Consider the following 27,272-nt stretch of genomic DNA (forward strand, 5'->3'; position numbering starts at 1 on the left):
AAGGTTGTCCTTGTTTAAGAGATCCCTCTCAAGTGCCAAACGGCTAGTTGTAGCCACTGGGGCTCTGGTTGAAGAAGGGCCCCCTGGCAAAGAGAAATCTGGTGTGGAGGAATCTGCCATGGGTCTCAAACGGACAGACTCACCAGATCGGCAAACCAGGTTCTCCTGGGCCAAAAGGGGGCCACCAGAAGGATGTCCACTGCCTCCGCCAGGATCTTTCTGATGACTCAGCAGTCCCTTTGGCCAAGGGCAGTGAAGAGCGTTTACCCCCTCTGCCCTTGGATCATGGAACCTGGTGAAGAACCTGGGAAGATGAGAGTTGGCCGCTGTTGCGAACAGATCCACCTGGGGGCAACTGAACCTCTGAACTATGTGGTGGAACAGCTGCGGGGGCAGGCACCACTCCGAGTGATTGACAGTTGCCCTGCTCAGCCAGTCTGCCTGGGTGTTCACCATGCTGGAGATGTGCTCCGCCTGTATGGACAGCAGATGGAGCTCCGCCCAATGACTAGGTCGTCGGCTTCTGACATCAGGGACCTGGACCGTGTGCCCCCCTGGCGGTTGATGTGCACCTTCATCACAACGTTGTCGGTCAGCACCCTCATGTGACAACCCTGAATGCCCATCTGAAATCGAAGCAGGGCCAACCGGACCGCCCTCAGCTCCAACCAGTTGATGCTGTGCGATGCCTCGGCCAAGGACCACCTGCCCTGAGCTATCTGGTTGCAGAAGTGAGCCCCCCAACCGTACAGACTGGCATCCATCATGATTGTGAGCTGGGTCGGCTCCTTGAACGGAGACCCCTTCTTCAGGGCAGGAGACAACCACCATCTGAGTGAGCGACGCACCTTCGTGGAGACCGGAACGAGCCGCGGTGAGCTGCTCTCATTGGCCCTTTGATAGGGCAGCAGGAGCCACTGGAGGGGATGAGAGTGAAGACGTGCCCACAGAATGATGGATAGGCACAAGATCATCTTGCCCAGGAGCTGCGATAGCAGAACTATCTTGGCACGAGGAGATCGCCAAACTTGCATGGCCATCTCCCTGAGGTTTTCCACCCTCTCTGGTGATAGGAAGACCTGGCAGGCAACGGTGTCGATGACGGCCCCTAGATGCTGAAGCCTGGTCGTTGGGTGAAGATGGCTCTTTTCCAAGTTATGGCGAAGCCGTGACTCCGGAGAACCTGCATAGTGTACTGCAGATCCTTGATCGCCTGCTTGGGGGGATGACGACTGGATGAGCACATCGTCTAAATAGCAGTGCAGCCTTACCGGTCGCGACCTGAGGGACGCCGCCACTGCTGCGAGGACCTTGGTGAACGTCCTGGGGGCCGATGATAGGCCGAACGGCATGGCCCAGTACTGGTAGTGTTGAGCAGCATAGGTGAACCTCAGGTATTTGCGGTGGGCTTTGCGGATGGGTACGTGGAGGTAGGCCTCTTTTAGGTCTATGGAGGTCAAAATGTCTCCCGGCCTGATGCAGCCCAGGATTGACTGGAAGGGACTGCATCTTGAACCTCCGATATGTGACATGATAATTTAGCCTCTTTAAATCTAGGATCCCCCTCCACCCTCCGGAGTTTTTGGGGACCAGAAACAGGATGGAATAGAACCCTGTCCCCTCCTGACCCGGAAGAACCGGCTCTATGGCCCTGATCTCCCTGAGATGTCTTATTTCCTGTTCCATGAGGGATCTTTTGTCTGGGCACGAGGGAACGGGGCACCTGATGAAATGACGGGGAGGAAGAGAGAGGAATTCTAGGGTGAGACCCAGCCGGATCATTTGTAATACCCACTGGTCCGACGTGACCTGCTCCCACTGGGCGAGAAATAATTGGAGCCGCCCTGCTATGGGAGCTGATTCCTGACAGTCACTTGTACTTCCTGAAAGGACGGGAGCCAGATCCACCCCGAAAGGGGCGTCTGGAGTAATAGCGAAAGGACTGACGGTCCTGGGACCTGTCCGCCTGCTGGTTGAACGGGCGACATGACTGAGCAGAACTGGAAGAAGGTTCCGAATTCCGAAAGGACTGCCTCCTGTAGGAATAAAAGCCCTTCTTATCGGATTTCTTAGAAAATGATGGCATCACCTTCTTTTTGTCCTTATTTTCCACTAGGACCGGGTCCAAGACCTCCCCGAAAAGCTTGACCCCTTTGAAAGGGGCAGAAACCAACTTCCACTTGGAGCACATGTCAACGTTTCAATGTCTCAGTCACAAAAGACGCCTGGTGGTAACATTTGAAGCCAGGGCCCGAGAAGCGAACTTAGGCGCACTGAGGGTGGCATCAGCAGTATATTCAGTGGCCGCCATGATTTTGTTAATCTCCTGCCTCAACTTGGTATCCTTAACTGGAACCCTCGCCATTAACTTCCTCAACCAGAGGAGAGCAGCCCTGGAAAGAAAGGAAGCCGAGGCAGACGTCTTAATTGCCCATGCAGCTGCCTGGTGCGTCTTATGACAGACATTCTCAGATTTCTTATCCTCAGCCTTAAGGCCCACCAACAGATCAGGCGGAAGCACAGATGTTGAGGTGAGGGCGCTACCAGAGGATCGATAGGTGGCAGCTTAAGTAAATCCTCCAGGCTGGCATCCACAGTGTACAGTTTCTTATCATTGCTAGAGGGGGTAGTCATGGTAGCAGGCTGGGCCCATTGTTTTTGAACCAAATTAAGAAACATCTTAGGAATAGGAATGATCTCATGGACTGGGACCGGTTCCTCAAACAAATCCCCAGACAAGTCATCCAGTTCAGCAGGAGCTTGAACAGGTGGAGTGGATCCCATACAGGTGGCCAGCTTGGCCTTGTCCAAAATGGTTTTGAAATTTGCAATGTTAAAGAGCCCTGAAGAAGTGGGCTTTTGAGCCATTGCACCTTCCTCCCCCGAGAATTCAGCCTCCTAAACAGGCAGAATGTCATCCCCCTCCTCCCAGTCCGAAGCCTCGGAACCCGAAGAGGAATGGGGGGAGTGCAAGGGACATGGAGGAGAAGCAACCACGGAAACTGGCTGGGGCTCTAGGTGCTTAGTTTTGCGGGTGCGTTTGCCCTTGTGCAACATGCCCGCTTCGATGCCCTGGAAAAAGGCCCTATTGATAACTTCCTGCATCTCCACCAAAAGGTCAGGCCCAAGATCTTCCATGGGCCGAGCCCTGGGCTTGGGCCTTGAAGGCGAAAGTTGGGGGGCCAGGGGACCCGGGGCAGGGCCTTCCTCGAGATCCAAAGGGCAAGCGAAAAGATCAGCCTGATCTACCATCGAGGGCCCTGGTGATATTGCTCTAGACATGGAAGCCATGGGGGAAACTCCCGGCCCTCACCCTCGCTGTCTGAAACAGGCCTAGGCTGGGCCGGAGGAACCTCCATGGCGGGCTCCTCAGGAGACACTGATTGGGAGGATTGCATTTGGTGCTGGGCCTTGGAGAATTGCTTTTTGAGGGCCTTTTGGCGATGCACTGCATCCTTGTCTGGCCCTGATCCCTGCTTAAACCCAGGCCTGGAGTATGGTTTGGAACCCCTGATAGCCTCCCTGGCAGCTACGCCAGCCTGCCTGGAGAAAACCCTGGAGGAACCTCCTGCCTGGGTGGGATCCTCGGGAGCCTGCTCAGCCATATAGGAACTGTGGGCCAAATGATAATCAGGGGCTACTTCCACTCACCACCTTGCAAAAGCCCTGCAAACCAACAGACACTCTGAAGAGACATGGGGGGGGGTCACAGCACCAATATCCAGCCGGTGGAATAAATCACAAGCATTAACGGCTGCCAGCACTGCAGGAATGAGGCTTATGACCAGCAGCCCCAATCCTTGCCGCTCAGGTGAAAGAAGCACACAACAAATTGCCAGCTAGGCCGGACAAAGAGTGGCTCCTCACGGCTCCTGCTGTGAATCAGGCTGCAGGCAGCTGCAGCACGAGGTTGAAATCAGAAACCAAAACTGCAAATAGCTCCCAAAATGGTGGCCGGAAGTTCTAATTACTTTAAAAGTTGCCGCCAAGCCATCTGTAGCTCTGAGGCACCACACCTGCACGCTGGCCACTCAAGGCACGGACGCCAACCGCAGGAGCCTCAGCGGGGCTTCCCCCTCCCCAGCGAGGGTCGCAACAGCGCTGGCGTCAGCACTCCGACCCGCTTGCTTGCCCCAGCATCTGCCTGCATTCCGAGCGGTGCCTGGGAGTTAAACAGGACGCGGAGGAAAGAAGAGCGAGTCAGGAACGAATTAAAGAAGTTTAATTACACTTACTCAACCTCCTAAACTGAAAATACTCACAGTAAATGCTCAAGAGAGTCCAAGCTAGTAAATTAAATGAAGAGAAACTTTAAGTGGGTTCGCAGGGCTAGCTGAATTGAAAAAATATGAGGATAATCAGCACCAGAGGCGTGGCTTAAAGTTTCAATTCAGTTCTGGGCAGTTTGGCTGTATTTAACCCTTGCTTGGACTCTCCTGAGCAGCGCCCTGGAAAACAAATTCATTTCTGTTTTTAAAGTGAAATAAATTGTGCTCATTCCAGGTGTGGGTTCTGGCAGTCACTACTGCCAGTTTGCTCTCGGGCGCACAACACATGTGCTTGATGTGCATTGTGCACGCATGCACAGTACAGTGAAAATTGTTCTGCGCATGTGCAGAAGCCAAAAACAAGATGGTGGCGCCTATGGCACCACCAGGAGAACCGGTTTGGGGGCGTGGCAGGCCTGGGTTGCTGCCGGTTCCAGCAACCCATGCTGCCAAAAACCTACTGGTTCAGCCAAACCAGTCCAAACCGGTAGGAACTCACCACTGGCTCATTCATACATACTGTACCTTCTAAAACAATGCACATCTTAATTAAGCAAACCTGGGAAGATATTGCTATTTTTGGATATTAGTAATTATTTTATATTTTTTGCACTCAGATAGAGATATTTTTATATGAAAATGAGATTCCCAAATAATACAATTTCCTTTTTGAATTCTACATCATTATTTTTAGCACAGGATATTATTTTCTACTAAAATGCACAACTTGCAATTCTGTTTATAACTGTGGATTAAATGTGCAATTGCTGTTTAGTAATGCAATTTAATTATGGAACTTCATCATCTAATCCCATTTGATGTTAAATTGTATTTAATATGTTTCAATTATTAAAGTTGTGCAGCAAATTTAAATTTGGTGAACATAGCTTATTATTTACTTTTTCATTCTAAAAATAAACAAAACCAAATACGCTTTAAATTCACTATGACTCAAAATATTCACAAATATTTATCTAGTATGAAGTTCATATTGCCTTGAGATTTAAATTAGGTAAATTACAAGCCAATTATGAGGAAGTTAAAATGATTCTATACAGAAAGTTGTGACATTAGCTCTGATTTTATTTATTTATTTATTTATTTATTTATTTATTTATTTATTTATTTATTTATTTATTAAATATATTTATATGCCGCCCAATCCCAAAGGACTCCGGGTGGCTTACAAAAAATATAAAAAGAAAACACATAGGAACAATTTAACAATTTTAAAACAACAAACATCCCTCATACATTCATTTTATTCAGGGCTGGACCTCAACAGTGAGGTCAACAGCCCCAGGCCTGCTGGAACAGCCAAGTTTTTATGGCTTTTCTGAAGGCCATGAGAGTGGGTATCGTCTGGATTTCTGGGAGAAGCTGGTTCCAGAGAGTCAGAGCAGCCACAGAGAAGGCTCTCCTCCGAGGGCCTGCCAGCTGACACTGTTTGGCTGACGGCATCTGAAGGAGGCCCAATCTGTGGGATCTTACTGGCCGCTGGGAGGTATGTATCAGCAGGCAGTCTCGAAGGTATGTAGGTCTTTAAAGGTAATAACCAACACCTTGAATTCAGTCCGGAGACCAATTGGTAGCCAGTGCAGCTCACAGAGGATAGGTGTAATGTGGGTGTACCTCGGCACACCCAATATCGCCCGTGCGGCCGCATTCTGAACTAACTGCAGTCTCCAAATGCTTCTCAAGGGTAGCCCCATGTAGAGTGTGTTACAATAATCCAGCCTCGAGATGATAAGGGCATGAGTGACCGTTAGAAGCACCTCCTGGTCCAAGTAGGGCCGCAATTGGTGCACCAGGCGAACTTGGGTAAAGGCCCCCCTGGTCACAGCTGACAGATGATGTTCCAATTTCAGCTGCGAATCCAGAAGGACTCCCAAATTGCGAGCCCTCTCTGAGGGGTGTAAGTTTTCACCCCCCAGAGTTAAGGATGGACTGTCCAAGCAGTCCTTTGGGGGAAACATCCAAAGCCACTCAGTCTTATCGGGATTGAGCACACGTTTGTTCGCCCCCATCCAGATCCTAACAGCCTCCAGGCATCGGCACATCACATCCACCGCTTCACTGAGCTGGCAAGGAGCAGAAAGATATAATTGAGTATCATCGGCATATTGATGGTACTTTACCCCATGCTGTTGCATGATCTCACCCAGCGGCTTCATGTAGATGTTAAATAGGAGGGGGGACAAGACCGAACCCTGCGGCACACCACATTCGAGGGGCCTAGGGGACGACCTTTGCCCCCCGACCAACACCGACTGCGACCTGTCAGAGAGGTAAGAGGAGAACCACCGTAAAACGGTGCCTCTCACTCCCACCTCCCCTAGGCGTCGCAGAAGGATACCATGGTCGATGGTATCGAAAGCCGCTGAGAGGTCAAGAAGCACCAGGATAGAGGAATATCCTCTATCCCTGGCCCGCCAGAGATCATCGGTCAGGGTGACCAAAGCGGTTTCTGTGCTGTACCAAGGCCTGAAACTGGACTGAAAGGAGTCTAGATAATCCATTTCATTCAAGGTCCGTCGGAGTTGAAGCGCCACCACCTTCTCAACAACCTTCCCCAAAAAAGGAAGGTTGGAGACGGGATGATAGTTTTTCAAAATAGCTGGGTCCAGGGAAGGCTTCTTGAGGAGGGGGTCTTACCACTGCTTCCTTTAATGGTTGCGGGGGAAAACCCTCCTGCAAAGATGCGTTGGTAATTGTCTGGAGCCAGCCTCGTGTCACCTCTCTGCTGGTCGAAACCAGCCAGGAGGGGCATGGGTCCAGTAAGCAGGTGGAGGCACTCATCGCTCCCATGGCCTTATCCACTTCCTCAGGGGTGACAAATTCAAACTCATCCCCAAAAATCTGATTAAGACTAGCCCTCGGCATCTCGGCTGGTACTGCCCAAGCAGAGTCCAAGTCTGTCCGAATCTGAGTGATTTTATCTGAGAGAAACTGAATGAACTCCTCAGCTCTTCCCTGTAAGGGTTCCCCCGGCTCCTCACCTTTCAGGAGGGAGCGGGTCACCCTAAACAGGGTGGCTGGGCGAGATTCCACAGATGCAATAAGAGCGGAAAAATGCGTACATTTTGCCGCCCGTATCGCCACTAGATAAGTCCTAATAAAGGCTCTTAATAGTGATCGATCAGACTCAATAGCAATAGCAGTTAGACTTATATACCGCTTCATAGGGCTTTCAGCCCTCTCTAAGCGGTTTACAGAGTCAGCATATTGCCCCCAACAACAATCCGGGTCCTCATTTTGCCCACCTCAGAAGGATGGAAGGCTGAGTCAACCCTGAGCCGGTGAGATTTGAACAGCTGAACTGCAGAACTGCAGTCAGCTGAAGTAGCCTGCAGTGCTGCATTTAACCACTGCGCCACCTCGGCTCTTTTTAAGTCTCAGAGTTACTAGCCCTCCAACGTCGCTCTAGGCGTCTCTTTTGGTGCTTCATCTCCCAGAGTTCTTCGGTAAACCAAGGTGCCCTCCTGGATCCACTGCCACGGAGAGGCCTCAAAGGTGCAATCCGATCCAATGCTCCAGCCGCCGCACTATTCCAGGCAGCGACCAAAGACTCGGCCGGATTGCGGACAAGGGAGTCAGGTATCTCTCCAAGCTCCCTCTGAAATCCCTCTGGGTCCATCAGGCGCCTGTGGCAGAACCACTTAATTGGCTCCACCTCCCTGCAATGGGGGAGTAGCGTCCTGAAGTCAAGCCTCAGCAAGGAGTGATCTGACCATGACAAGGGCAAGGTCTCTATTGCCCTTAAATCAAAATCTACTGCCCTGAGAGAAATACAAGGTCAAGGGTATGTCCCACCCTATGAGTTGGACCCTGAACTACTTGGGTCAAGTCCATGGTTGTCATGGAAGCCATGAACTCCTGTGCTCCATCTGAGTGTTCACCGAGAGACGGCAGATTAAAATCCCCCAATACTATTAGTCTGAGGAACTCTACCGCCAACCCTGCTACTGCCTCTAGCAGCACAGGCAGGGCTGTCGTGACGCAGCTGGGAGGCAGGTACATCAACAGCAAGACCAATTGAACCCTTAGGTCCAACTTCAAGAGGAGAGACTCACACCCCACAATCTCTGGGGCAGGGATCCTGCGAGGAACTAACGACCTTCAGATGATAACTCTACTCCCCCACCCCTTTTCTGGTGTCGTGGTTGGTGGAGCACCTGAAACCCATCTGGGCACATTTCTGAGAGGGGGACCCCCCCCCTCTTGGCCCAGCCAGGTTTCGGTTATACATGTCAGGTCTGCCTCCTCGTCTAATATTAAATCCCGAATGAGGGGGGCTTTGTTCACAACCGACCTGGCATTTAGCAACAACAACCTGAGACCAGGGCCCTGTACTCCTCTGCCACCAGATCCTTGAGTTGAGCCTGAGGGGCCAGAACAAGTAATGTAGAGAGTCCTTCCCCGGTAATGGCTAGCCCTACAGCTCCCGCCATATCTGCCCCTCCCCTGATGTAAACCATGTGAAAGAGATTCTGGAACTACAAATGCTCCATCACCCTGAATTTCTTTACGCCCAGTAAAACTATAAGAGGTAAGATCCGGATTGCTGTATTCAAACTATCACTTCATATGGAGAAAATTTTATTAGATATAAACCCAAGTTGTGCCAAAAACATATTTGTGGAATACAATGCTACTCAAGTAGCGTATTATTTACTGTCTCTTTTTCTCTCTCCCTCTCTTTTTTTATAAGCATTTTTATTATACATTTTTCTTTATAATACATTACATTTCCAGTTTTGCAGTGGCAATGTACTGGCTATATCCTTAGTCCTTTTTGAGTATACATTGTTTTATACATCCTAATTATAATCAATATTCTCTTAATCATACATTTATAATCTCTTTTAAATAATGTTGTACATCATAGTTAGAGACATTATTTTCATAATTGTGCCATAACATTCTTTATAGTTATCTCTCTTTCCCCTCTCTACTTCCTTGTTCTTCCTTCTCCTCCTTTTTCCTCCTCTCCTCTCCCCTCTTTTATTCTTCTATCCCTCTCCACACTCTTCCCAAAACTATTTCTTTAGTACTGTATTGACACAATACAAATTCTACCAGTTTAATGTCTTCTATATCTTTTTCTTTCATATATACGGTACTTTCTTTTTATATACTGCATACCTGAAGTATAAAGGCAATCTTAGCACCATCGTTGTATTTCATTTCAGACTCTCTGAGATTTCGAAGCATCCGCTTGTACTTCAAAAAGGCTTCCCTCTTACGAGCCTCATTATCCAGCTTGCAGCACTGACGACACCGGCCGATGGTACAAGAACTAACCGATATAGCAAAACTGGTAGAAGGTAGATATTTTTTGCAATCCAGGCAAAAATAGATGTTGTGATAAAGCTTCATTGGATCAGCTGGTACCTGCAAGAATATTATTATAAGTGTTTCTTTTCTTTTCATAATGAATCATAAGCCTGGCCCAGAGGTTTCTAACATCATTGCTTTCAGTGGATGAAACTGAACTAAAAGAGAAGATGAGCTAAAGGGTTTTCAGAAGAGGAACTGATCTGGATTAATCTGCAAATGTGAAATGTTGTGAAGATAAAATTGAACTGCACTGATAAAATCTGTAAAAACTACACTTATACAAGAATGTGTGTTATATCTGAGCACACACTAGGCTTCTAGATTGCAATGATTGAGACAAGCATGTAAATCCTTAGTATGTAATACTTCGTATTTTCAAAATTCATTCCTATTAACCATAATTGCAATTTTAATTAGAAGTTTAAAAAATTGTATAAGTATTAATAGGTAACTTACCACCCAAGTTGTAATGGTCTACATTAACTGCTATCTCACTGTCAAGCTTACAAATTAGTTGCTCTATGGATTCATTTACCCACCTTTCATAAATTATGGTGTACCATATCTCTCAAACAATTACTATGGTATAGCACAACATAGTAAACCTAGTGATTAAGAACATATTTTAACTATGGTATCTGTAGTTAAATTTTAAAAAGATAAATATTCTTTACATCAAACACTTTGAGAGGAATGTAATTATCCATACACGCCATAATAGTTTTGTTATATAGGCATTGAAAGTATTTAAATAGTCTTATCTCTTTGCATTTCAAATAGTCTAATTGCCATACTGATTCCCCATCAACTTGCTACTTCAACTTTTACAGGTAGTCCTAGACCAGTGATGGCGAACCTATGACACGCGTGTCAGTGCTGACACGCGTAGCCATTTGGGGTGACACGCACAGGATTTCATGCGATTCATCCTCGGCTCCTGCACGGCCGCCGAGGATAAAAGAATCTGTGCTGGAGGAACGGGGGGGGGACGTGTGATCTCCCCCGCCCACACTCACTTACTGTATCGCCGCCGCCCCTTTCTGAGCGCAGGGGCTGCTGGTAAGACATGCGTGCCGTGCACACACACGTCATCAGCGCGGCGAGGGAGGACCCGCAGGAGAGGAGCGCGGGAACAGTGCGCGCCTCTCTCCAGTCAGGCCGGCACAGAGAGTCTACTCCTGGGACTGTCGGTTACGACCGCACCACACTTATCTCAGTTCATGGCAGGGCTGTGGAGTCTGCTGCTTCCAGCTCCACGTCCTCATCAACATGCCACTCCGGCCCGCCCCCGCTATGAATATTCATATTCTTCGCCCTCGCGTCACTAGGAATATTCATAGCAGGGGCGGGCTGGAGCGGCATGTTGATGAGGACGTGGAGCTGGAAGCAGCCGACTCCACAGCCCTGGTTCACGGCACCCCAAACAAGTTCAATAATATCAAGGGCAACATACGAAATCGACTGATGAACAAAGAAGTTACTAAGTAGGTATGTTAAATAATTTGTTTTTGGTTTATTAAATACAATTATATATTGCAATTATACATTTTTGTAGTATAAACTATAAATTGCGCAAAATTATGTTTTTGTTGAAGTGACACACAACGCGAGTTATGGTCGATTTTTTGCCGATTTTTGACACACCACGCCAAAAAGGTTGCCCATCACTGTCCTAGACTTACAGCCATTCATTTAGCAGCTCTTCAAAGTTACAATGGCACTGAAAAAAAATGACTTACAACTGATCTCCACACTTACAACTGTCACAGCTTTCCGATGTATGATTCACACGATCAAAATTTGGGCACTTAACCACTGACAGGTATTTACAATGATTGCAGCATCCCAGGTCATGTGATTGCCATTTGTAATCTTCCCAGCTAGTTTCCAATAAGCAAAGCTAATGGGGGAAGCTGGGTTCACTTAACAAGTGCATGATTCATTTAACAGCTGGAGTGATTTACTTAACAACAAGGGGGTAAAAGTCATAAAATTGGGCAAAACTCACTTAACAACCACCTTGCTTAGTAACAAAGATTCTAGTCCGCTTGTGATCATAAGTCGAGGACTACCTGTACTTCTATGATAGGATTCATAGCCAATTCATAAATAAAATCAAAATGCTACAATAGCACTGAAAAAAATGACTTAGATCTTCACACTTATACACTATATTGCCAAAAGTATTCGCTCACCTGCCTTTACTCGCATATGAACTTACTGTAAGTGACCTCCCATTCCTAATCCATAGGGTTCAATATGATGTCGGGCCACCCTTTGCAGTTATAACAGCTTCAACTCTTCTGCGAAGGCTGTCCACGAGGTTCAGGAGTGTGCTTATGGGAATTTTTGACCATTCTTCTGGAAGCGCATTCGTGAGGTCACACACTGATGTTGGATAAGGTTACGTGGCCTACCACTTCGTGTCTGAGTTGCTGTCATTCCCAAACACTTCCACGTTCTTATAATATAGCTGACAGTTGACTGTGGAATATTTAGGAGTGAGGAAATTTCACGACTGGATTTGTTGCACAGGTGGCATCCTATCACAGTTCCACGCTGGAATTCACTGAGCTCCTGAGAGTGACCCATTCTTTCACAAATGTTTGTAAAAACAGTCTGCATGCCTAGGTACTTGATTTTATATACCTGTGGCCATGGAAGTGATTGGAACACTTGATTCTGATTATTTGGATGGGTGAGCAAATACTTTTGGCAATATAGTGTAGCTGACAGCATTCATAGCTAACTTATAAATAAAATAAAGATGGTTGTAATTCTCTATGTGCAAATTTCGTTAATGTAGTGACATTTCCTCCCCTCTTTTGCCCATCACTCTGCTGAACACCAATTCCCACAGCACTGTTTTAGGCTTAATTATATTTACCCTTGTGCTAGGTTGTACTGCCATTATCCTTCTCATCTTTCTTATTTTCTCATCTTTCCAATGGCGGGTTACGACTGGTATGCCCTGGTATGTGTGTACCGCTGCCTGCTGGGAGCACCGGGTACTGTTCCGCCCATCCGCCCATGCTCCTTACCAGTATTTGAGCTCTTCGGGGCTTCCGCACACACACATAGAGCATACCGTGCCTCTGCAATGCTCCGCCAAGCAGCTGGAGCATCACAGAGGCATTGCGGAGTGTCACAGACTGTAAATACGCATGCGTGTGCTGCATGCATATGTGTGTGTACTGTGTGCATTCATGTGGTGGATGCTGTGCTCTGTTGCACCCTACCGGTTGCACCAGGATCCGGAACCCACCACTGCATCTTTCCTACTATCTTCTCCTATTGGTATTTTATGATTTATCATTTGTTGTTTGTATCTTACGATTAATGATTGTAACAATCATTTATGATCTATGACCTATTACTTTGTTCTTTGGATTGCATCAGAGACAAATTCCTTGTGTGTCACACTTAGCCAATAAAGAATTCCATTCCATTCCATTCTTTGGAAACTGCTTAGAGATACGTGCTGGTATAGGATACTGGGGGGAGGGGGGTTGTCAATAAATAAGCAATTGTCTTGAAAACCATGAAGGAGGGAGACACCTGTGTAATTAAAATGCCCTATTTAATTTTTCTCTATTACATTTTCCAATGGCAGCAAATGTTTCTACTACCCAGCCCTCCAAGGCATTTTGAAGATACAATCAATGGTAGTATAATAGTCTTCACTGCTGTTGACTTTGGAATGGACACAAATGCCTCAAGTCAATCAGTACTCCTTTCAGGCAGCAACATGAATGCAAAAATTCAAATGTGTCTGTGCCCTGCTTCCAGATGAAGGAAATTTTCATAATAAGGGAAGAAGGAAATGCTAATAGAAAGGAGAATTTTATTCACTTTCACAGAAAAAGAAATATAAATTATTAGCCCCACATCTCCATGCTTTGTAGTGTGTACAAACCATATCTGGCTACTTCCACAAAAGCTGAGTATGGTATAATATACTTATACTGTATATAAATTTCACTAATACTGCAATGATTGGATGACACTAATACTGCGATGAATGGATAGCCATTCAAGGCTGGTTTTCCTCATCATGTTTTCAGGCTTCAGTATCCAGCCCTTAGGAGGCTAAGGTAGTGTCCTACTTGCACCCAGAGAAAATCAGATAAGATTTCAGTGTATGTGTTTACATAAGCAAGGAAAATCAGGCCACCTATTTTTACAGGTGTACTGATATTGAGAAGAAACTGACTGAAGAGTTAAAGTTGCCACTGAAACCTACTAGCAAGTTCAGGCAGAGATGAGGTAAATGTACTAGCAAGTTTCAGAACTGAGATGAGGCAAGTATGGAATCTGAATGGAAAATGGCTTGCCTCCAGGCTCACTTCAAATTGGAAGTTATGCAATTTAACCTATGCTGCATCTGAATGAGGAGGAGATAAACTTCAGTACCTGGGGATAGCACTATGGGAACAAAATGATATAGTGTTTAGGCCAGATAAGCACAAATGTCATATGGGGGTCTGGGTGTCATATTTACAATGTTTCCCGAAGAATCTATGTGTTTGTCATAGTGCAAATAAAACTCTCTAAAATGATCACTAAAGACATTATTTCAAAATTCACTTAGTTACAGGACAAATAGTGATTCTGTGTAGAGAGCAGAAGGAATAATCTTAAAGAAAGGAGGAAGAGCCATTCCCAGGGCAATAGTCTCACAGAAGGGCCCTAAGCCTGAGCCAAGAAGGTAATCTGAGGAAACATCTTAGACAAGGTGCTCGCTAATTTATACAAAGATTGAGAAAGGGATGGGAGGAAGCACATTCCGACTTGTGAAGATTTTACTATTATAACTTCACAGTAAAAGTAGTACTGACTACATGTCATTGGTTTTCTAATCTGATCTACTTCAAAGGAGTGGCATTTTATATAAAGGCAACCATCATCAGGATCCAACTCAATCCAAAAATTAGATGGGCTCCTATTATGAAGTTCAAACTTCCTGTTTTCCAAATATTTTTTAAAATTCTTCTACCTTTTTATTAGCGGATCTATCATAGCTTATTATGCTATTATTATTAAATTTGTGTATGTTATTTATTTAATCACTTAATTGTTCTCTACTATCATGACATGTTAAGTGTGTTGAATAACTACATTGGGGTTAAGACAAATCTTTACTTTCATTAGCCTTCTTATAAGGCACTGCAATATTATAATCCCAAGATCACATCAGGGAAAGAACTTAAAAGAAATTGGGGAGGTGGGGAATGTTTCTACTAACACAGAGAATAATGAGATCTGACTTTGATTTCACTGTTCACTATTCTATAGCAGAGATGGGAAAGTTGTGGCCTAGTAGAGGTTACTGATTTACAACTCTCTTGTTATTGTCTATGCTGGCTGGGGATTCTGAAAGCAAACTTTGGAGCAATCTAATTCTTTAACTTGCTATCCGTATTTATTTGCAAGTCCATTTTATTCAATCACACTTACATGAGGCAAATGCCATGTTATATTAGCATTATTTGAATTCTATTCAAATATTCTTCTTTCCTGTCTTCTAGGTGGAAGATAGCATCCTCCACCTGGCTGTCACAAATCATATCTGGCTTTAATGTTGTTTTTTCATACAGAATACCCTCATCTATTCTCCTATGTTTTGTATATGTATTTCTTAGTTTATCAATTGTACTCTACAACAATAATAATGTACCATTTGAGATACTTATTTAACTAGCATCATATTTTTGGCAATTTATAATATAATATAATGAGCATGGTGACGCAATGATTAGAATGCAGTATTACAGGCTAACTCTGCCGACTACCAGCAGTTTGATCCTCACCAGCTAAAGGTTGACTCAGACTTCCATCCTTCCAAGGTTAGTAAACTAAGGACCTAGATTTTGGGGGGAAGTATGCTGACTCTGTAAACCATTTAGAATAGTAGAATAGTAAAATACTATGAAGTGTTACATAAACTAAGTGCTATTGCTATATAATAACATGCAATAATACTGCACTATGTATTAGAACATCTGTAACAATGTAATTAAATTGCACCTGGCATCAATGGCTCCACAATATTTTTCCAAAGGCTTCAGAAATATTAGGACTTTGACATTTTTTGGAAGACAAAAATGCAGGGCCATCTATATCTTGGGGAGGTAAGCTGCTTCATAAGAGGGGAGCCCCTACAGAGAATCCTGAGATCCTTTCCCATCACAGCTCCTGGACAGGTACCATAAATGTCTGCTTTCTGACTAACCAGGCCAGGTGGGCATAATGTATCTGGGAAAGGTGATTTCTTCAAGCCCCGAGCCATATAGGACTTTAGTGATCACTACCTTGAATTGCACTCACAAACACTAGTAACCAATGCAGCCCCTACGACATCCATGTAATTGTAACATGGAAGTATCAAGAATAGTCAGGAACCCTATGAGCCACTATACTGTGGACCAGCTGAAGTTTTAGGATAGTCTTCAAGGTGACTCTATAAGGAATATAGATGAGAGTTATCCATCAGTTGGACAGGTAATGGATTATTAAACAGAAAAGGAATTTCATTTAGCTTCACATTGTATTACATATATATGTAACAGAGGTGGAAAATACCTTGAGAAGTCGTGCAACCTCTGGATTAAAAAGTGGTGTTTTAATATACTGAAGAAATAATGTACAGATTCTTTGTCGAAGTCCTTGTAAATTACATTCTTTCACTGCCCTCATCATGAGGTCTGCTTCTCTATCAATTAATTCCACTATTTCTTGTGTGAGTTTACATTCATGTTCCTGAAAAAATAAACAAAGTGATTAGCAAAACATAGGCACACAGTTCCTTATACTGACTGCAATTCTTAATATGGTCTGCCAGTTATAATAGTTTACAGGCTGCAGGGCATCTAAAGTATTCAGAGAATGACTTTGAAAACAACAACTGACAAAGGGTCAACGAAAAGTCAAAATGTCAGATACTGTTCAATATTTTAGAAACCCTTTGCTTTTAGAAATGTGAATACAGTACTTTCCTCAGCCATTAGTTGTGATCTTTAAGCACTTGATTATCTAAACAGTTTTATAGTAAGCTGTATGTAAAACATTTTCCTTGAAATGAATAAAAACGTTTTGGAGTTGTTGTTTTTTAATTCAATGAAAATAGCAAGAGAGGTTGTTCCTTGACATTCTCCAGATTAGAGAATGTCAAGGAAAATATGATTCCTGGTGGCATACAATCATAAATAAATCATAGCACTTCATATTCCAATAACAAAAACACCATTAAAGAAAACAAAAATCACACAATAGGGGCATAACAACAATATACTCCACCTCCCAGTTTATTCTAGCCTCCATGCTGAAAAAACATCCACTTCTTCAAAGCTTTCCTGAAGGCCAACCCAATTGGAGATAGGCAAATCTTAGGGGAGAGATCATTCTAGAGGGCAGTGATCACCATTGGAAAGGCATGCTTCACTGGTGGGTTCCGGATCCCGTTCCAACCGGTACGGTTGGAATGGGCATGACGTTGCCCAATTGGACGTGTGCAGCGCGTGCGCACACAAGCAGCGCATGCATGGTTCGTACCTGCCAGCGACTCTTTCACAAGCATCCACAATGCTCCAGCTGCTCGGCGGAGCATCACACAGGCGCTGTACGCACCATGCGTGTGCACAGAAGCGCCGAAGGTTTTAAAGGACAGGTAAGGAGCTCGAGCAGGTGGGTAGGCCCTACAGCGCACCATACCGGAATGGTACCTGTTGCTCCAGGCAGGCTCCAGTTTGCCCATACCCGGGCATACCGCCTGCAACTCACCACTGGCATGCTTCCTCGGTCCTGCCAGGAATGTGCCCATTCTATTGCAATGTGTGGGATGGCCAGAAACCACCAAGCACAGATGATCCTGTAAATATTGAAAATTTGGGCCATAAAAGGTGGTAAACAGCATCTTGAATTGCATCTGGGAGTTTACTGGGAACCATGGCAGTTAGCAAAGTAGAGGTGTTACCTGTACAACAATAAGAAATAGAGCCCTTAGATACAAATGGAGAACATCAAATATTTATTTCTAAGGGCTCAAGGCAACATTACACAGTACCTCCTGTCCAATTTTCTCTATAAGAACAACCATGTGGTAGAGGAGAATGGCTTGCTTGATATACACAATAAGCTTCCAAAGCTGATGAGGTGGCTGAATCTCAATCTCCCCGGTCTTAGTCTGACGTATGAATCACTATCTACTGTTGATGTGTGACATCAGTGTATGTGTGTTTTTAAAGCCTAGGAGAAACATACCTTCACCGTATGTTTCAGAGTTAACAGCACATCTAACCGCTCATCCTGGGGAAGATCTTTCATACTAATGCTGCGATAGATTCCAAGTAATTCCCTGGCCCGTAGTGTGAATTGTGTATCCATTTCTGTGGTTCTGCCATCAAATGCTTTCCATCTCCTTGGTTCTGCACACTGAGAAAAAAATTGAACCAATGATTATAAAACAAGGAGCAACACATGAATAAAGTACAGTGATAGAAGTTTAAGTTGTTGCGTTTACATATTTAGCATTTCATTTTAGTTAAATAAAGATTAATAATTATTCTAAGAAATCAGCAATTACTAAAAAGTTTTTTGATACATTCTTATAAATAATTATGAAATCCAGTGATTTATTGTAAAATTGTCATTTTGAACAATTTGTTAATGAACATAATAAATTTGGGGAAAAGATTAATTCACTTATACATTAATAGATTTAACAGAATGCAGCTAAAACCAGTATCATCATATAATAACAGTTTAATAATGCTAATCTATTGATAGAAGTGAATAAAACATTTTCCAAAATGTATTAAGTTTGTCCAAATTCTTGAAATATGGAAGCCATAAACACTTTTCTGAAATAATCAATCTACTCTTATAGAATCCATATTCTAGCACTGAAGTTTTTACAGATTTTCTGGCAATCATGCTTGGGCGGGCAACAAACACATGAAAATAATATAAATAAATAGAGCTTTAGGTTTGCTGTCAGATACGGGAAATGGGGAAGACTGGGAAAATAAAATATAGAGAGAGCATTAATTTCATGCAGTCAACTTAAACCTGATGTTCACTTCACCTTGTCTTCAAAAAAGGTTTTTGGAATCTGACTGTTTAGCACCTGTTAGAACCTCAGTGGCATGATCTTCATTTACGCAAACCAATTTTCACAATTCTTTTCATAACAGGAGATGCACAGCTGTGCACAAAAACTAGGTACAAACCTAGCATAATAATGACTATTCAAGTCTGGAGCTTGGATTGCTTAATGAAGCTAGGTAATTTTAGACTTTGGATTTAATAGTTTTAGATTTAATAAATTGGATTTAATAAATTTAAGGCCTTTTTTCACACTACTATAGACATTGCTTGAGAATAAATGCTACTTTCATGCAGACAGGAATAATAAATTATTTGTAATTAAGTAACATAAAAAATAAAAAACAGCATTGATGAATAACATTTATAGCATTTAGTCAAATAACCGGAAGGAAAACAACATATTGCATTGAGTAACTGGGTTGCAGTAAACCTGTTTCAAACCAGGGACTGACAAATGACTTGTTTGTGGTTACAGATAATACAGGGTCCAGGCTTTGATTGTGCAGTTATGGCTACAATATTGACTTTTTTTATCTCCTTCCAAGAATGCTCCCCATAGTTAGTAAGTTAACTAGCCTTAACATCACTTGACCCCTGCACTTGAGTTATAAACTCCTCTACTTTACATCTGTGATCCACTCACACTATGGATTTTACAAAGCTGAGGAGAGAGACATGCATATAGAAGAACCATAATAAACTGTGAAAAAAATAACTCTCTCCTGATTTAATTTTTTTTTTTTAGAAAAGCAACCATGGCAATACTCCTATCTTTTAAAAGCTCCTTTTCAGTATGACTAAATCTTCAGCCTTGGGTTACTCCTTACTTCCTATGTAAATGCAAGAGATGGAATGAACATGGGTGGGTGGATATTAGGAGATTTCTAGTCCTGGCTTACGGCGATATTCTCTCTAACCTGTCTTGGCCTGTTTAATAAGCATTAGCCAGGGCAGATTAGTACCTTGGAGCTCTCTTCTAAATGTCTTGGCCTCCTCCTACTGTAAACTATTGGGGAAAGCAAGGAACAAAGCTGCTGTGCTGTGTTCTTTTTTTAAAAACTTTAGCAGTTCTATTCCCACAGCTCTATACATCTCTAGGAAGCTTGAATGCACAGGAACTGTTTGCTACTGAAAACAGAAGTCTGTACACTATTAAGAAACTCCTATTTTTCAAATTATATAAGCATTAAAAAAGAAAAATAGAATTTCATAAATATGAATTTGGCAGATTCTTAGTGGGTTTAGTTCTATAATTAAATGAAGTGCAGATAATTGGAACTGATGGACTGAAGCCAAAACCAATTTTGAAAATTGATGTAATAGATTTTTGCCTAAGTAAATAAAATTCTACATCTTTCAATTAGAGCTAGCAAGCACTTGACAGAATCAGAAACAAAATATTGTTGCTCCAGCATAATTAAAGTTCTATAAATTTGTTTTCTTGTGCATTCATGATAACCCAAAACTTTTATATATATATATTATGGCTGGATACCCGTGCTTCGCTATGAAACTATGTGATTGGGCTTGATTGGAATAGAGTTTTGTTCAGGTGGGGAGAGGGAGTAGAATGTCTAATCTCCCAGCCTGCAGACAGATGAGTCACGCACTGGCCACACCCACTCCCAGTTTAGTGAAGGGGTAGCATCCGATTGTGTAAATATAAGGCAACTGGCAGTTGGAACAAAGTTCTTTTCAAGTGGGGCAGGGGAGTAGAATGTCTAACTCCTTAGCATCAGAGCATGTTAATATAAAACTATATAAGAAATACTAATGATCGGATGGTCATTTTGAAAAATCCTTTCTTAGCGAGCACCTAGAAGCCAAGAGAGACCTATGTGCCAAATTTCATGTTTGTAGGATTTACAATTCTGGAGATTTCGTGATGAGTGAGTGGTATTTGTCTGAAAATACCACTCGAAAAATTAGAATATTGTGCAAAAGTTCATTTATTTCAGTAATGCAACTTAAAAGATAATATATGAGATAGACTCATTATATGCAAAGCAAGATAGTTCAAGCCGTGATTTGTCATAATTGTGATGATTATGGCTTACAGCTCATGAAAACCCCAAATCCACAATCTCAGAAAATTAGAATATTGTGAAAAGGTACAATATTCTAGGCTCAAAGTGTCCCATTCTAATCAGCTAATTAAGCCATAACACCTGCAAACGATTCCTGAGCCTTAAATGGTCTCTCAGTCTGGTTCAGTAGGAATCACAATCATGGGAAAGACTGCTGACCTGAAAGTTGTGCAGAAAGCCATCATTGACACCCTTCATAAGGAGGGAAAGCCTCAAAAGGTAATTGCAAAAGAAGTTGGATGTTCCCAAAGTGCTGTATCAAAGCACATTAATAGAAAGTTATGTGGAAGGAAAAGTGTGGAAGAAAAAGGTGCACAAGCAACAGGGATGACCACAGCCTGGAGAGAATTGTCAGGAAAAGGCCATTCAAAAGTGTTGGGGACTTTCACAAGGAGTGGACTGAGGCTGGAGTCAGTGCATCAAGAGCCACCACACACAGACGGATCTTGGACATGGGCTTCAAATGTCGTATTCCTCTTATCAAGCCGCTCCTGAACAACATACAACATCAGAAGTATCTTACCTGGGCTAAAGAAAAACAGACCTGGTCTGTTGTGCAGTGGTCCAAAGTCCTCTTTTCTGATGAGAGCAACTTTTGCATCTCATTTGGAAATCAAGGACCCAGAGTATGGAGGAAGAATGGAGAGGAATACACTGCAAGATGCTTAAAGTCCAATATGAAGTTTCCACAGTCTGTGTTGATTTGGGGAGCCATGTCATCTGCTGCTGTTGTTCCATTGTGCTTCATTAAGTCCAGGGTCAACACAGCCATCTACCAGGAGATTTTGGAGCACTTCATGCTTCCTTCCACAGATGAGTTTTATGGGGATGCTGACTTCATTTTCCAGCAGGACTTGCCATCTGCCTGCACTGACAAAAGCACTAAAACCTGGTTCAATGACCATGGGATTACTGTGCTTGATTGGCCAGCAAACTCATCTGACCTAAACCCCATAGAGAATCTATGGGGCATTGCCAAGAGAAAGATGAGAGACATAAGACCGAACAATGCAGAAGAGCTGAAGGCCACTATTGAAGCATCCTGGTCTTCCATAACACCTCAGCAATGCCACAGGCTGATAGCTTCCATGCCACGCCTCAATGAGGCAGTAATTGCTGCAAAAGGGGCCCAAACCAAGTACTCAGTACATATCCATGCTTATACTTTTCAGAGGTCCGATATTGTTCTATGTACAATCCTTGTTTTATTGATTGCATGTAATATTCTAATTTTCTGAGATTGTGGATTTGGGGTTTTCATGAGCTGTATGCCATAATCATCCCAATTATGACAAATCACGACTTGAAAAATCTTGCTTTGCATGTAATGAGTCTATCTAATATATTAGTTTCACCTTTTAAGTTGCATTACTGAAATAAATGAACTTTTGCACGATATTCTAATTTTTCAAGTTTCACCTGTATAGATGAGACACTGTAAGTCAGTATTACGATACCCAGAGTAGGTAAACAGATTTAAAGTCACTGATCACACATTAATTTTCTCTGTATACAAAAAACATTTTAAAGAATTTCCCAATCTGGTTTGCTCCACCCTAGGATCAGTGCCTACCCTGTATTCCCTAGTATCATGGGACTCCAAAAACTTTCCTACATCAAAGCCAGGTGGGTTTTTTGTTTGTTTGTTTTAGCAAAAAAAGAGAGCATTCTATAAACTCAACTTTGCAGTATTAATATTGTAGCTGAGGGATGCATAGTTAATTAAACCAATTTAAAAAATAATGGGTTCGAATATTAAGAAATCCATGATGGACTTATATAAGTGCAATCTTATAGGTTCCAGAATCTCCCAACCTTAACTCTGTAAGTCGTACAACCAAGCATTCTGAAATGTTTCCTAATCCAACTTTTCAATATGCAGAATAGTTTGAAATCCGAAGAAATTGCTTGAACATCCTAAAATGTCAAAATTGCTCTACTTATGCAGTAACTATCCATCTTTTATTACATAAAAGATCTTCCTGATTGCTCTTTCACACCAGCTTTTGGGCAGAGAGCCCATTTTTAGGATGCAGGTGTGAACTTGATATACAGCACATTTGTGACTCAAAGCAAGATGTTAGTAATACATACAGGTAATACAATACATGCCACATATATCATCTTTATTGTTATTAATTAAGAACTAAAACTTAGGTTACATAATGAACAAGGATATATTTGCTGTTTCGTGTCTCAGACAAGACACATACAAACATGAAACATGTTGGAAATAATATATCTTGAACCTAAAATTTATACCTTTTTGAACAATACTATGACTTCATCTTATAAACTTACAATGTATGTGTACACACACACACACACACTTGCAAAATACCACTCATGCATCATCACAAAATCTCCAGAATCATAAAGCCTACAAACTTGAAATGTGGCACATATGTTCCTCTTGGCTTCTAGTGCTCGCTAAGAAATTATTTTTCAAAATGATCATCAGATTATTAGTATTTCTTATATTATTATTAACACACGCTGATGCTAAGGAGCTAGACATTCTACTCCTTCTCCCCACCTGAAAATAACTCTGTTCCAAGTGCCACTTGGGCATGAGTGTGGCCAGCGCGTGACTCATCCGGCTTGTGGAATGGGAGTTTAGACATTCTACTCCCCCTCCCCACCTGAAAAACATTATGATGCTAAGGAGTTAGACTGAGGGAGAGAAGGGGATAAGATAGGAGAGGCCTCTGTGGGGCAATCCTGAAGGAGAGAAGGGGATAAGATAGGGGGGAGAGAGAGAGGGAGGGAGGGAGGGAGGGAGGGAGGGAGAGAGAGAGAGAGAGAGAGAGAGAGAGAGAGAACTAATGGCTTGATTATGTGCATGTATTTTGATGTGGAGTGCTACATGTATAAAAGACAGACCCCAGCTAAAAAAAGCCTAGGGAAGTGAAAATAAGGTACATCAACGAAGGCATTTGAAACCTTGAACTAAAGAGAGAAAGAAAATGAGACTATTTCAGAAGATTCTCAAAATACAATTTGTGATTAAACCACAGTCCTTTGTGTAGAATCAGTAAAACCAGAATGAGCTAACAGGTCCTAAGAGAGTTCTTATTTATCTTGTGCAACCTTTGTAACAATTTAGTAGATGTCAGCTTTCTCTGAACAATATGCTTTTTATATCTAGTTTTGTGTCAACTGGATATGTCATGAGTGTGCTTTTCACTCTTTTGTTTTAAGCATTCGTAACTTTTTAAAATAATATTAGATTGGACCTAAAAGGGAGCTTCTGCTGCACATTATTCAACAATATTCTTCCTCCTGCTTGAAAAGAAGCAATTTTAAAATTAGGAGAAACAATATTTATGGATATTGTACATTATTGTATGCTGTGTATTTGGAAGCCTCAAAGCTTCTAAGTTTATTTCAAGGATAGTATTGGCTGCTAGTGACATCTAGAGGTGGGTAAGCAATTTAAGACATTTGCCCTAAAAATAATTATTTCTTATTCTTATGTCTTTTTTTATCTACTGCTCTTTTGTTATTATTTGAATTTGAATTATTTGCTATTATTCCAAAGTAATAGTGAATTTATTTACTATCTCTACATTCCTACTTTTAAATTAAGTCTGAAGTTTCTTCTAATGAAGAATTCATCTTAATGTTGGAACTAAGTTCATAAGATATCATTATAAGAAAACACTAATATACAAATGAAATACTTGGGTATTTAACTTAAATCATATACGTGAGTAGATTCAACTGTCCTCTGAAACAAAAATCACGCACAGAATACAATGCAGAACAACAATTTCAATTTAGAGCTTACTTTCTTTACTTGATGCTGCAGTCTTCCCCTAAATATCCCACCCCCACAGAAGAAAATGTATGTTACATGTAAAATAACTAGTTTTCCTGAAAAGCCTTACACAAAATTTCAAATATATTTTCTTGCAGTAGAGCCAAAGGGGTCTGGTGTTGTAACAGTGACAGAAATAAGACATTGTAGAATATAAATCTTGGTAATGTGAATGAAATTACTATAATAAATTTACCCCACGTGCCTATAATACAGAATTAATTAAAGGTTATAGAGGGCATAGTTAGCATCGTTTTCAATAAGATGATATAATTAAGTAAATTAAGATGTAAGTGGTGTCCTCTCTGTACATAGGTGAAAAGAAATTCTCATCAAATTTATGAGTATACATAAAGACTTTTAATAACCATATCTAATGAGCCAATTTTACTGCCAGACATGCATAAAGCTCATAAATCATAACTCCAACTGGTAAGTTAATTACTGTGCTTTTCTTCAGTATGTTTTTAGTTTGCAAATGTTAATTTGGGTTTTTGAACTCTGGGTACACTAAGACAGAAATTATCTCACTGACCTTTTCCAAAAAGGACAGGATTGCTTTTTCGTGGTTGTCTTCTGCTGCATTTATTTTGTGTCTCCCAATGCAAGCAATCAGCTGGGTCTCTTTTTCTAGAAGTCCACAGAGAGCTGCTTTCCGTTCAGCTCCACTGAAAGTGCAGTTGATGCCCTCAAGTTCCTCTTTTCTCCATACTGTGTCAACACAAAAAAACTATATTATTTTTTTTAACTTTCATTTTTTGATTAACCTTCACCACACATTACTACAAAATGAATCTTTTAAATAGTCAGGTCCTAATAAACAGGAGCCATGTGAGTTGCTATTTGGTTAGTCTAAATTATTATTTATTACTTAAGCGTTCTTGATATACACCACGAGAAGCCAGCTTCAGTATTCTAATCAACTTCATAATATGAGAAAGTTCTTCTGTAATATATACAGTTCTCGTGTTATTAGCATTATGTAATAATGCAGCTAAAAAAAAAGCAGACATAGGTTTCTAGCTGTGGATAAGTAAATTCTATCTCAATAGCCAGATTATGCTTCAAGTAGGAATAATCTATTTGCTTTCAGGCCAATGATATTGATGATATTTCTATATGAGATTATTTGGGGAGGAGTGCAGGAGTTAGCCTAGGACACTTTTTTGATATTTGCTTCTTCATTAAGGAATAATTTTACCTCAGAGTCCAATGGCATAGTCTCTAATGATTTCTAGAAGTGCAGTCAAAATGGAAGTGTTCTGTAGAACATCTGATCTATAATAGTCCCAGGAGTGGCAACTAAAGAGGCACATTAGTTTTAATGAGAGATATTTTTGTAATTATTATTTTTATGGATGTGCTGTATTAATATGTGAAAATAGCTAACAGTCTCCGTAGAATTGGTATCATAGAAATGTTATAGTATATTAATAGAGCCAGTCTGGTCTAGTGATTATGATTAAACCGCTGGTCTAGTGATTAAAGCACCAGTCTAGAAACTGGGAACCCACAAGTTCTAATTCTGCTTTAGCCATAAAAGCCAGCTGGGTGACTTTGGACCAATCACTCTCTTTCAACCCAATTCATCTGACAGGGATGTTGTAGGGAAAATAGGGGGAGGAAGGAGTGTTGAATATGTTCTCTGTCTTGAGTTATTTATAGAATTAATAAAGAAAGGATACTAATTAATTAATTAATTAATTTAGGTCTTATCAAACCACTATCTTATATTTGATGGAGCATGTCACAGGTTTACAAGGCCTTCTGGGTCAGAGTAATTTGGAACAGCGCAATAATTATAACCAAATGTAAAGGGCCAATAAGTAATTTTACTTTACCATTTGTGACCTTTGCTTTTCAAAACTTCCAGTTTGCTATAAAATTGCAAAACAGCATTTTATATACTGTTTCCCTGAAAATATGAACTATCCCCAAAATAAGCCCTAGCATGTTTTTATGCGTGAGCCTAATATAAGACCTACCCCCCAAATAAGCCCTACTTAAGAGCCTACACAGCCAGCCAACCAGCCACCCATTTTGTCTGGTTGCTTGTGGTGCTGCGACCATGAGGTGAGGTGGGGTGGTGGTAGAGATGCCCCAAGTGCCCCACAATGGCTTACCTCAAGGCCTCCACAGCCAGGCTATCCACACCTCAATATTTGCCTTGTGGCAGCAGCACCAACAACCATGTGCAACAAGAATCCACAGGGCTCCAGGTTCACTTCTTCTGCTTGCTCACAGTTGCAGTGGAGCAGGAGGCCAAGTGGTGTGTTGTAGCCTCAGCCATGTGGTGAGACAGGTGTTGGGGCATGGATGATCTATCTGTGGGTGCCCTGAGGTAAGCTGGTGTGGGGAATGTGGAGAAGCTCTACTGGCACCGGTGGCCGCGACACCAATGCATTGCTCGGCCTCCTGCTCCATTGTGGCCATGAGCAAGCAGAAGTGGGCTGGTGGCCACGCAGGTTCATGTTGAATGGGGCTGCTGGAGCTGCCGCCATGAGGTGTGGCAGGTGTAAGGGCATGGGTGGCCTGGCTGCAGGGGCCCAGAGTTAAGCTAGTGTGGGGCACATGGAGCAGCTTAAACCTCCTTGCCCCACAGCAGTGGCACTGGAATGCCACAGGGCCTCCCGTAAATGAAAAAAGAATAAG

At 42.4% G+C, this 27,272-nt stretch overlaps 1 protein-coding gene across 3 annotated transcripts in view; it reads right to left on the bottom strand.

Moving 5' to 3' along the window:
- The window catches only part of IQUB (IQ motif and ubiquitin domain containing), a 57,922-nt gene that overhangs the window by 4,794 nt on the left and 25,856 nt on the right, over positions 1-27,272 (bottom strand). For all 3 annotated transcript variants that reach the window (XM_087723679.1, XM_014071835.2, XM_087723678.1), the window contains 4 exons: positions 25,156-25,331; positions 17,868-18,038; positions 16,191-16,367; positions 9,414-9,662 (listed from right to left, as the gene is read on the bottom strand). In XM_087723679.1, the coding sequence (XP_087579805.1) occupies positions 9,414-9,662; positions 16,191-16,367; positions 17,868-18,038; positions 25,156-25,331 (773 nt within the window). The remainder of the gene's footprint in view (positions 1-9,413; positions 9,663-16,190; positions 16,368-17,867; positions 18,039-25,155; positions 25,332-27,272) is intronic.

The sequence above is a fragment of the Thamnophis sirtalis genome, unplaced genomic scaffold, assembly GCF_051295495.1.
Source record: "Thamnophis sirtalis isolate CommonGarterSnake01/CBP01778 unplaced genomic scaffold, rThaSir2_p1.2 scaffold_9, whole genome shotgun sequence".
In the NCBI taxonomy this organism is placed as follows: domain Eukaryota; kingdom Metazoa; phylum Chordata; class Lepidosauria; order Squamata; family Natricidae; genus Thamnophis; species Thamnophis sirtalis.